The 11,359-nt window shown below is 59.2% G+C and overlaps 2 protein-coding genes across 4 annotated transcripts in view; one reads left to right on the top strand and one right to left on the bottom strand.

Annotated features, from left to right (window-relative positions):
- Positions 1–7,521, top strand: part of RGS11 (regulator of G-protein signaling 11) — an 11,159-nt gene extending 3,638 nt beyond the window's left edge. Inside the window, exons 9-17 of the mRNA XM_015565574.1 lie at positions 582–650; positions 1,725–1,748; positions 1,826–1,887; positions 2,010–2,123; positions 2,223–2,338; positions 2,475–2,562; positions 2,650–2,788; positions 5,709–5,791; positions 5,874–7,521. Coding sequence (XP_015421060.1) covers positions 582–650; positions 1,725–1,748; positions 1,826–1,887; positions 2,010–2,123; positions 2,223–2,338; positions 2,475–2,562; positions 2,650–2,788; positions 5,709–5,791; positions 5,874–5,997 — 819 coding nt within the window. The 3' untranslated portion in view covers positions 5,998–7,521. The remainder of the gene's footprint in view (positions 1–581; positions 651–1,724; positions 1,749–1,825; positions 1,888–2,009; positions 2,124–2,222; positions 2,339–2,474; positions 2,563–2,649; positions 2,789–5,708; positions 5,792–5,873) is intronic.
- A 355-nt stretch (positions 7,522–7,876) lies between these two features.
- Positions 7,877–11,359, bottom strand: part of FAM234A (family with sequence similarity 234 member A) — a 23,583-nt gene continuing 20,100 nt past the window's right edge. For all 3 annotated transcript variants that reach the window (XM_015565573.1, XM_006766140.2, XM_006766141.2), the window contains 7 exons: positions 11,202–11,334; positions 10,800–10,929; positions 10,377–10,517; positions 10,025–10,100; positions 9,658–9,813; positions 9,046–9,148; positions 7,877–8,959 (listed from right to left, as the gene is read on the bottom strand). In XM_015565573.1, the coding sequence (XP_015421059.1) occupies positions 8,748–8,959; positions 9,046–9,148; positions 9,658–9,813; positions 10,025–10,100; positions 10,377–10,517; positions 10,800–10,929; positions 11,202–11,334 (951 nt within the window). In that variant the 3' untranslated portion in view covers positions 7,877–8,747. The remainder of the gene's footprint in view (positions 8,960–9,045; positions 9,149–9,657; positions 9,814–10,024; positions 10,101–10,376; positions 10,518–10,799; positions 10,930–11,201; positions 11,335–11,359) is intronic.

The raw sequence follows: 11,359 nt of genomic DNA, 5'->3' as shown, positions 1-11,359 counted from the left end.
GATGTGGGTGAGTGGTGGGTGTGGAGGGGCCAGGAGTGGCAGCTGGAGCCTCTGGGCAAGTGGACATGAGGGTTCTGACTTGGGCGGAGGGAGGGAGAGGCCCAAGGGAGGGACAGACCCGCATGTGTGTGTGAGGACAGGTGGCAGGACGAGTGGGTTTGGGTGAGTGGAACTGTCTTAGGTGCTTAGGTCTCTGGCTTGAGCAGTCAGGTCTGTGGAGGTGAGCTTGGCCTGGGGAGGAAGAGTGGGGAGGTTTGGGGAGAAAAGTCAAGGATTTCGCTCTAGTGGCAAAGCCATGCTGGGACGACACATGGATGGGGAATTCAGGAGCTCTGAGCTGGGTGAGGGGCTGGAGAGAAGACCCAGAGTGGCTCTGAGAGGGTGGTCACTTGGGGTGGGAAGGGGCAGAGAGGAGACTCAGGTTTCTGGGTTCCTCTGAGTGTCAGTGTCCAGGTCAAAGGGTGACATGTGGGCTCAGAGCTTCAGTATATGGGAGTGAGTGGGGGGCAGGAACGTAGCTCTAGGGTGGGGTCGCAGCAGCCCCTCTGAGCTCCCCGCCTCATCTGCTCTGCCCTCTGCAGCCTGGGGTGCCGAGTGTGCTGGAGCAGGGTCCAGAGCGGGGCTCCTGCATGGCCAGGCGAGTGCAGATGGTAAGACCCTGCAGGCAGGCACGCCCCACCCATTCCCCACGCCTACACTCATGCCCCACCTCTCACCCCTGCACCCAGGCCTCCTGCCATCCCCATCCCCATCACCCCCGTGCACACACCCCTCCCCGCCCCCACCCACCACTCTGGGACTACCTGGGGGCTCCCCCATCTGTGCAACCATCTGTCCATCCAGATGGCACTTGACGCAGCCACTCCCTGTGCCCTGTCCCACTCCTGGCCTCATCCTCCCCTCACCCTAGCCCCCTGCCCAGCCCCCCTGCTAACTCTTGTCTTCCCTCACTTCCCACCTGCTGCTCTGGGTGAAAGTAAGTGCGATGGGCCCTGGGGAGGGCGGGGGAGGGGTGGTGCTCTCTCCCAGGCCAGGCCAGCCACCTCTCCAAGGCCTCTGCTGGCCTCGGGAACCCACTGCACCAGGACAGACGTGGCCACGCTGTGTCGCAGCAGAGCCCCCTGTTCAAACCCTATGATGCCCCACACAGAACAGATGCATTTAGTACCTCCCTGACGGAGCTTCTTCCTGAGTCCAGAACCGTAAGCTCAGGTCACAGGTTTATAATTTCCCACTTTCAGGTCAGCCCAGGAGGCTGACACAGACCTTGGGAATCACAGGCCCTGAGGGTGCCCCGTGCCTCCGCTCGCTGACCAGTGAGGGGTGTGCAGCGTTCGGAAGGGCCGGCCGGTCCCATGGCCACGCGCCCCCACTGGCCCACGAGGAGGTGGCAGGCGGGTTCCCAATTCTGAACACGATGAGCCTGGAGCACAGTCAACAGCCTGGGTTCCTGGCGTGGCTCGTCGTCGTATTTCTCACCTGTGTGTTGTTTTTAAAAAGTAATGTAAGCACATTTGGAAGTATGGGGTAGTGACCGTTGGGGCGCCTCAAGGCAACTTTGAGAACGTTCTGGAAACCTCCAACCTAGTGCTCCCTGAAAGCTTCCTGGGTAGCCAGACCCTGCCATCCGAGGAGGGCGAGACAGGGGCCTGGGCCGTGGTGGCATGTCGGTCCCCAGGGGTCTGCCTTCTAACTGTAGCGTCCCCTGGCCCTTCCAGACCAAGAACACGGATTTCTACAAGCAGGAGGTAGGTCCTGGGGCCGGAACGGGGGGCGGGCTGGCCGACGCCCCGCCCTGGCCCTGCTCACAGGTTCCATCTCGCAGATCGAGTGCTGCACGAAGGCCCTGGGCAGGATCCGGGTGAAGTCCTCCGTCTGCCTTGAGGCGTGAGTGGGATGGGGGTGGCAGCTGGAGACCCCAAGCCCAGAGCCCAGACCCTTCCTCTAGTGCCCTTGACCCATAACCCCTCCCTGCACTGGCCCCTGGCACCATCCCCCCCACCCCCCAGGTACCTGAAGTTCAGCAGTCAGCACGGCCCGCATGACCCCATCATGTCGGGGTGCCTGCCCAGCAACCCCTGGATCACAGATGATGACACCTACTGGGCCATGAACGCACCCAAGTGAGCTCAGGGTGGGAGAGGAGGTCTTCAGCTGCTCTTCCCAGCTGTGCCACCCACCCCACAGTCCTCGTGCTCCTGATACCCCCCTGCTCCCCGCAGTGTGGCTGCACCCACGAAGCTCCGCGTGGAGCGATGGGGCTTCAGCTTCCGGGAACTCCTGGAGGACCCTGTGGGCCGGGCCCACTTCATGGACTTCCTCAGGAAAGAGTTCAGCGGTGAGATGCCCCCACCTCCTGTCTGAGGCCCCGGTGAGGGAGGTTTTTGCCTGGGACTCCCCCCCACCCCCATCCAGGTTTCAGTCAGCCCTGGCTGCAGCTCAGGGTGGGCCTGACCTGGCGCTTGGACCCCCAGCCGAGAACCTCAGCTTCTGGGAGGCGTGTGAGGAGCTGCGCCATGGAGGGCAGGCCCAGATCCCCACCCTGGTGGACTCCGTGTACCAGTGAGTGCGAGAGGTGGGCCTGGCAGGCCACAGGGCAGGCCTGTGGAGCCTGGGCCCACCGGGGCTGTCCCCCGTCCCCGCGCACAGGCAGTTCTTGGCCCCTGGCGCTGCCCGCTGGGTCAACATCGACAGCCAGACGATGGAGCGGACCCTGGAGGGCCTGCGCCAGCCCCACCGCTACGTGCTGGATGAGGCCCAGCTGCACATCTACATGCTGATGAAGAAGGTGAGCACTTCCTCCCGTGACTGTAAAGCCATTTCCACACTTCCTGTGTGTAGATATTCCAGGAAGTTCCTCTACAGGACATGGACCCCCTCCTGCCTTTCAGCCGGGCTGCAGACGCCAGCAGCACACACGGAACACACAGCTCACTCCGTGTCCTCAGATAGCCAGTCAGGGTCCACACCTGCCCACTGGGCCTCTTAGGTTAGTCTCCTGTCACTGCTGTAGAAAATGCCATAACTTGGTGGCTTAGGTGAGCACACGTTTATCCTTTGGAGGCCAGAGACCGAGACGGGTATTTCTGGGCTAAAGTCAGGGTGTCCACGAGGCTGGTTCCTTCTGGAGGCTTCAGGGGAGAGTCCATGTCACGGCCCCACCTTCCTAGATCCTGCACCCCATCCCTGGCTCATGGCCTGTCCTCCATCTTCAAAGACAGCAGCGTGTCATCTTTTTTTTTTAATTAAGAAAAAATTTTAATTGATTTGAGAAACATCAATCTGTTGCTCCACCCATCCATGCATGCCTTGGTTGCTTCCTGTATGTGCCCTGACCAGAGATCAAACCAGTCCGCCAGCTTGGCACTTTGGGATGATGCTCCAACCAACTGCACTACGTGGCCAGGGCTTTTTCTTTTTTTAATTAAAATTTATTTTTCAATTATAGTTGAGATAGATTCTAATATTATATTAGTCTCAGGTGTAGCAGCAGTGTATCACCTTTTTTTAAAAAATATATATTTTTATTGAGTTTTTACAGAAAGGGAGAGGGATAGAGAGTTAGAAACATTGATGAGAGAGAATCATCCATCAGCTGCCTCCTGCACATCTCCTACTGGGGATGTGCCCGCAACCAAGGTACATGCCCTTGACCAGAATCGAACCTGGGACCCTTCAGTCCACAGGCTGACGCTCTACCCACTGAGCCAAACCAGGCAGAGCAGTGTATCACCTTTAAATCTCTCTCTCTCTCTCATCCCCTTGCCTCCCTCTTTCACTTCTAAAGATCCCGTGCTTACATTGAGCCCGCCCGGAAAATCCAGGCAGTCTCCCCATCGAAACATCATCACTTTAATCACATCTGCAGAGTCCCTTTGCCACAGGAGGGGACAGATTCATAGGGCCTAGGGATTAGGATGTGGACATCTCTGGGCAGCTTTATTCTGTATACCACAGCCTACAAATATTTATCTGATTTTTTTTCAATTTGCTTGACTTTGGATCCAAACAGGTTCCATATATTGGTTAATGGCTCTTAAATCTCTTTTTAGAGTACCGTGTAGGTTTCCTCTCCGTCTTGTAAAACATTTTTCTGTTTTGTTTGGAAGGAACTGGGTCCTTCGTGCTCTGACACTTCTCCACAGTCTAGATTTTGCCGAGTCCCTGCGGTATCTTTGATGTGTTTCTCTGCCCCCAAATTGGTAGTTACCGTTTAAGTCTTGATCAGAAGTCATTCTCAGTTTTGTTGCTGCTTATTTGTTCAGTGTTGTCAAGAATATTTTCTTCGGTTTGGTATGTTCTTCCATCAGGAGGTACATGGGATTGGCTGCCTCCACTCACAGTCAAGTTCTGATCCCATCACCACCTCCATTTATGAGCTGAAGCCTCCCTCCCTGCTCTTCGCTGGCCAGTGGTACCCATATAGGAAAGGCAGATCAATGCTCGATTCCTTCTTTTGTTCTTGTTAATCCTCACCCAAGGATATTTTTTCCATGGATTTTTAGATAGTGGAAGGGAGGGAGAGAGAAAAAGAGAGAAACAGATGCGAGAGAGACACACTGGTTACTTCTCACACATGCCCTAACCAGGGCTGGAGATCGAGCCTGCAACCAAGATAACACGTCCTTGACCGGAATCAATCCCAGGACCCTTCAGTCCACGGGCCAATGCTCTATCCACTGAGCCAAACAGCTAGGGCCGATTCTTTCTTTTAATTACCACTTATCAAAATAATGAGTTTGACCCTGATATCCACCGAGGGAGGCCATGAGGTTTCAGTGTTTTTAATACCATCATAAATTCACATTTTCACTGGATTTAATGGGTTTCAATCCATGTCAGTTCTTTTTTTTATGTTTTTATTGATTTCAGAGCGAGAGAGAGAGAGAGAGAGAGAGAGAGAGGGAGAAACATCAATGATGAGAAAGAATCATTGACTGGCTGCCTCCTACATGCCCCCAACTGAGGAGTGATCCCGCAACCCGGGCACATGCCTCTGACCGGAATGGAACCTGGGACCCTTCAGTCCGCAGTCCGACGCTCTATCCACTGAGCCAAACCAGCTGGGGCCCATGTCAGTTCTTACTCTTACGTGATATTCAGAGGTCTCTGAAGTGTCCCACAGTCTGTGGTGACTTCCTTGCTTCCTGGTGTGACACTGGCAGTTCATCCTGCTCCAGACCTGGGCCATTTCCGTCAGCCCTGGCCCTTTCTCAGGGGTGGTGGTCAGAAACCTTGACCTACACACCAGGTATGCTCGTGCCCCTGGGGTGGCCATCATTTCCCGCCTTTCAGTGGACAGAATTAGGAAATATGTGTTTAAAAGCATGTATTGGAGCTTCATACTGACACTTGTACTTCAGGTTCAGGATTAGCCTTTCTCTACCCCCCTGATCTAGTTAGTCGGCTGTGTCCTCGCCCTCGCTCTACGGGGCAGACAGCTGCTCTGCGTTCCCTCGGGGGGGGGGGGCAGGCACCCCGGTTCACTCCTCCCGCGTGGGTGCCGGCTCTTGCTCATCTTTGGCTGTTACATGGCCCACCTGGAAGGGAGCCCAGGTCGCTCTGAGTCAGCTGACCTGGTCAGGGCAGGTCTTGGGTGGCCGCCTCCGGCACTGTCCACTGGGGGCTCCGAGGGTCAGAGCAGGGGCCGGCTGCAGTGGGGGAGCTGAGAGGGAGGAGGCGGAGGGGCTGACCACCATTTCTTACAGGACTCCTACCCGAGGTTCCTGAAGTCGGACATGTACAAAGGCTTGTTGGCAGAGGCCATGGTACTCCCGGAGACAAAGCGTCGGTGAGCCTCGGTGGTGCCGCGCCCAGGAGCTGGGAGGCGGGACTCGAGGCCGCCCTGCTCTGAGGCCCCTTCTCGCCTACAGAGTGTTCCCACTCATGTGGAAGCCCCGGCATCCGAGCCTGAGCCCTGCTCTCCCTCCTGCTCCTGCTTCAGTGGAGCCTGCGGCTGCTGCAGGTGGCCCTGGGGGTGCTGATGGGGAGGCCTAGGTGGGCCTGCGCCTGGAGGAGGTTCCACTCCTCGCCTCTCACCACCCTCTTCTCACCCAGGGTCCTGGCAGCTGCCAAGACCCCCAGCATGGGCATCCCCTAGTGCACAAAGGGTGGGGCACACAAGTCAGACTTCCCAGAAGGGACTGGGTCCGGTGCTGACTCCCGGGGAGGGGGTGTCAGTGGCCGAGCTTGGGTCGCCTGGAGATAGGTGGGACGAGATGGGCAAACCGGAGCAAGGCCACGCTCCTGGCAGGCGGCAGTCTCCGGCTCCTGTGCCCACCCCGCATCTCCAGACCACTACATTAGCAGGCAAGTACCTGGGAGCCAGAGCTAGCCAGCAGGAGCACTTGTCACATGGTGAGGAAATGCAAGCTTCGAAGCTAACTTACCCGCTCCACTTCCTCAGGGTGACCCCCTGGGGACTCTGCAGAGCTCCCTGGATTTCACTGGGGCTGAGCTCAGCTTTCCAATGAGTACAGAGCTGTCTCCACAGGTACTGCCCCGTCACTGCCACTGTACATGTCCCAGGCCTGTCTGAAGGTACACCTCCGTTGTGAAGGACACCGCTCCTTTGGGGGTACAGCTCTGACGGGCTCAGCTGAGGCAGCGCCCCACCTCACAGAGCTAGGGCTCCTGCCCATTCTTGGCACAGAAATAAAAGACCCTCGGTCCAAGGTAGCTAGTTGGTTAGTGTCCTGATACACCGAGGTCGTAGGTTTGACCCCTGGTCAGGGCACATCTAAGAATGAACCAACGAATACATAAGTAAGTGGAACAACAAACTGATGTCTCTCTCTAAAATCAATAAAGAAAAAAGAAAAGAAAGGCCGTTGGCCCCCACTCTGTGCTCACATGCTGTGGTCCAAATCGTGGTGTGTGCACCTGTCGTGTCTGTGTGCACGAAGCATGCAGCGGCGAGGGCGGTGGTGAAAGACAACGTGGGGAGTTCAGGTGTCATGGGAGGCCCCGTGTGTCCACAGAAGAGGAGACCAGCCCCAGGCTGAACTCGGGTTGCACACTTGTGGGTGCTTGGTCTTTGGCCACAGCCAGGAACACTGTCTGCTCTGAGGGACGAGGATGTCCAGGCTCCTGGGACGGAGCCCATCGTCTCCTGGGCAGGTCGTGTCCTAAGGCTGGGGAGTTCCAGGTAGGGCGGCATGGAACCCATGGGCCAACTGCTTTACTTACAAGTCCAGGGTGCGGGAGGCCCACTGATGAGGGCACCCCCTGGGCGCGGCCCCCTAACTGCTGCTCAGTCCCGGGACCCAAACTGGGTGGCCCCTCCCCACAGCCAGCTCCTCTGTCCAGGGCTGTGAACCCCAACCTGGACCCCCAGAGGCCTTGGGCTCCAGGTGATTTTCACTTGCAGACCTGTCACAACAGGACCATTTTTGGGGGGCGGGGACTTTGGGGTTACAGCGAGTTTTCATATTTAAATGTCCACAGGAAATGCCTACAGGATTCTCTAAATCGTCTCCCTCATCACTTTGGTACCCAAAGCCGCATCTCACTGAAGCCTCCCACCTGGCCCCTCCTGGGCAGCTGCCAGAACCCACCTCCAACCCCTCCCTGGCCAGCCCTTGGAAGACACCGGGGTGCGGGGGGAACCCTGCACTGAGTCCCAGGTGGGAGACACTCATGCCCGTGGGCTGGATTCCTGGCTGCTGTGGGTGACCAGGGAGGGTCCTCACACCTGAGATGCACGTGGAGGCCATGCTGGAAAGGCCTCTGGGCCCTTGGCTTCTCATCTGGCAGGAGTGCGGGAGACACTACGAGAACACGGGGGTCCCGCACCTCCTCAGCCATCTCTCCCATCCCGGCCCATTTCACCCCGAAGCAGACAGACAGGAGGCGCACACGTGCCCGCCGGGCTTTCTCAGCGAGTGCAAACGTTTATTCTGGTTTCTTCTGCGCTACCCAGAGTCGGCAGGCTGCGTCGTGCCTGGGCCACCTGAGCTGCACAGTGCACTGCAGCCCCGGGCACAGCAAGGCACAGAGGTGAGTCCTGCGTCAGGGACACCAACGCTGGCCGACGTCCCAGCACCAGGAAGGAGGGGAGCTGGCTAACGCCTAAGGGTACAGGGACTCCAGGGGGACAAGGCTCCAGTGTGTGTCAGGAGGGTGCAAAATGCCCCCAGTGTGCGTCCTAAGGCAGTTCCTCGGGAAAGTCACAGCACAAGCAGCCAGCACAGGTATAAACTCCCCTCAGGGCGTCCGTGAGCAGTGCACCCATCGTGGCCTACAAGCCCCCCTCTCCATGAGCCGGTCAGAGGAGCTCCGCTCCCAGGGCAAGCCCCCACCAGCCACGCTCATCTTCCCTCCCTGCTCTGGGAAGGGCCGGGGTCCGGTACTGCTGCCCTGAGACCACTCAGGGTCCACCCCCCTCTGAGCTCCAGGACCCCAGGGGGACAGTGCAGAGAGGACGAGCTCAGGTGGGAAGTGGGGAGGGGACTTCTGCAGGTCGGGCCTGGGCTCTTCCCAGAGGGAGGCCACCGTGAAGGCAGCTGGCCTTCAGCATGTGACCCCAGTGGGCAGAGGAGGACCTGTGTAAGGACACAGAGTGCTGGGCAGGACAGAGGCCTGGGTGTCCCTCTCCCACCCGTGTCCCTGGGTCCATAGGAGACCCTGTGGAGTGTGGCCAGGCTCAGGAGTGGGAGGCAGTGTACAGAGCAAATGAACGAAGGGCCAACTTCCCAGGATGTTTAATGTCAGCAGCTGGAGCCGCTCGTGCTCTGGCCGCTGTGTGTCTAGGCCTCGCTCCGGTACCGCAGGCGGGAGAGCCGGTCCCTGATGTCCTGGTCGCTGTCAGCACCGCCCTCGGTCAGGCGAACCACCCTGCTGCTCAGGATGAGGTCCTGTACCTTGTGCTTGGCCATGGAGACCAGGCCGGGTGCATCTGGGCTGGCCGGGCCCGTGAGGAGGATGCAGGCGGCATGGCGGCCTGGCTCCAGCAGGGCCACTGTGGAGGACAGAGCCGTCAGGTGTCTTGGGACCAGACACAGGGTAAGTGGGCGGGGCTCAGGTCCACACCGAGGCCGCACTCACCTTGGAAGGCGACGATGTTGGCAGAGACGTTGGCCAGCTCCAGCAGGACGCCGGGCAGAGTGGGGTGAAACAGGTAGAGGCTGTGCTGGGTGTCTCCCGGCTCCTAAAATGAGAACCAGCGATGGGGCAGGAGGCTGACCAGGCTGCAGCCGCCTCCGCATCTGGGCCGAGAAACCAAGGGTACACACTGCTCTGAGCCTGGCAGCTGGACAATGCTCATCACTTATGGGACACTCGACACACTGACCACAGCCAGAGCTGTGTCCACTGGGCTCCCCCAAACGCCAATCTGAACCCTGCATCTACCTTCTCTACCCTTCTTCCGCCAACCTGACCCCGATCCTCCTCAGCACCCTCCACCTGGAACTCGGCCGCCTCCCCCAGTACACTCCACTTCTTTCCAGATTCCCCTATCCGTCCCCAAGGCAGACCACGCCCTGGCCTCCCCTGCGGCCAGAGCACTGCCCCATCCCACCCCTCTCCCAGGCTTCTATTTATTTGTACATGTCCAGTCACCCAATTAGCTCCCTAAGACGGGGCCTGAGACCGGCCCCTGGTCTCCGGCCCTGGCTTCTGGCACGGGCATCCCCCGATTGTGTACTCTGCCCATACCATCTGGTTGGCACCGACCAGCTCGTGGAGGCCCCAGAAGAAGAAGGCGGAGCGGTGGTCTGCGGTCAGCAGGCTGGCAGACGGAGGGGACCCAGGGAGGCCTGGAAGGGCCAGAATCCAAAGGACCGCCCCAGTGCTGAGGTCCAGGAGCCGGATCTGGGAGGAAGGGACAGCACGGGGCAGATGGGGTGGGATTTGCACAGGCACGTGGGCCAGCCCTGAACCAACTGCTCCCTGGGGTCAACGAGACTGTCTCCCTGAGGCCCTTTGTCCCAGCTCAGCCATCAGGCCCAGCCCTGTCTGCTGTTCAGACTCGTTTTCCTCAGCTACAAGCCAAGGCGGGACCACAAAAGGAAGTGCAGCCAACCTGTCTGTCAATGCCGGTTCCATTTTCAACGACCACGGCTAAGGTGTCGGGTTTGTAGTGACCGAGGATGGGTTTTCTAGGGAAGAAGCCACGAGGGGTCTCTGTGAGGAGACACCTGGGGGCAGGTTTGCCACCCTCTTCTCCCCGGCTAGGCAGGCCCAGGACGGGAAGCAAAGGGGCTTCACCAGCCTCCCCCCCTCCCCCGCCCCGGGCAGGGAGGTACCAGGGGGCAGGCAAGAGGCCGCTGGCAGAAGCACACTGGCCGTCTCGCCCACCTCCACGGGGCTGCCAGGGGATGGGCTGGCGGGGCCTGGTTTGCAACAACTGCACAGGCTCCTGGGGAAGCCGGTACCTGAGGACCTGGGGCGCGCTGAAGGTCCACCGGGGGGCCAGCTCCTGGCCCTCCAGCAGCACACAGGAGTCCGAGCTCACGAGGAGGAGGTCCTCGCCGCCTTTCCCGGGAACGTTCATCAGATAGTGGATGGCTCCAGAGCTAGAGGAGGCAGCAGCCAGGACACAGGCTGGATGGGGGGACCCTCCCCCAAGGACTGTCCACCAGGCCCCCACCTGCAGCCCCTCATCCTTAGATCTCTAATCTGAGAATGTAAACCAGACCCTCGCTGTGCTTGGAGAGAGGGTGAGCCCACTGCTGGAACCTTTTCCCTCCGTGTCTGAGCCCAGCATGGCCTCACAGTACCAGCAGCCAGGCCCGCAGCCCCTCCATGCTGAGCACGGAGCACCAGGCCCTGGCCCGTGTGACACCGCCCACACCCACCTGTGCACAAGCAGCCTGTGGTTGGTGGCATTGAGCACGTCCTCCCAGCTGGGGTCTCTCCTCAGTGGGCTGTCTCTCCCGGTCACTGTTTCGTAGACGCCCTTCACGGAGTGGCCACAGAGGGAACTTGCTACTCAAAACACAGAAGAGCCTCAAGTCACCAGGGGCTGCTGGGGGACCAGGACTCGCGCCCATCAGCCCTGCCTGCAGGAACACGCGGTGCCCTCCCTGAGCGGGGAGGGGATGAGACCCTCTTGGCTTTCACTGCTTGTCAGCGATTACACTTTGAATCCCTAGAAGAAAAGCAGGAGCCATGCAGCCTCACGGCAGCTGCAGTTCTCATCTGAGACCAGCATGGCCTCTGCAAGTGAGGCCGTTTGGGGCCCAGCAGGCACAACATACCGCAGGGGAGAAGGATGTAGTGGGCGCCCGCCCTGGTGACATAAAGGAGGGAGCCACTGGTCCCATCCACACCGAGGCTGCCTCGGTGGCCAATCTGGTGCCCGGTGCTGCCCGAATAGATGTAGCTGTTAACCTGTAACACATGGGAAGAAAAATGG

This window comes from Myotis davidii, unplaced genomic scaffold (genome assembly GCF_000327345.1).
Source record: "Myotis davidii unplaced genomic scaffold, ASM32734v1 scaffold100, whole genome shotgun sequence".
Classification (NCBI taxonomy): domain Eukaryota; kingdom Metazoa; phylum Chordata; class Mammalia; order Chiroptera; family Vespertilionidae; genus Myotis; species Myotis davidii.
Note: the sequence above shows the minus strand (reverse complement) of the source record. Positions and strands in the feature narration are given on the sequence as shown.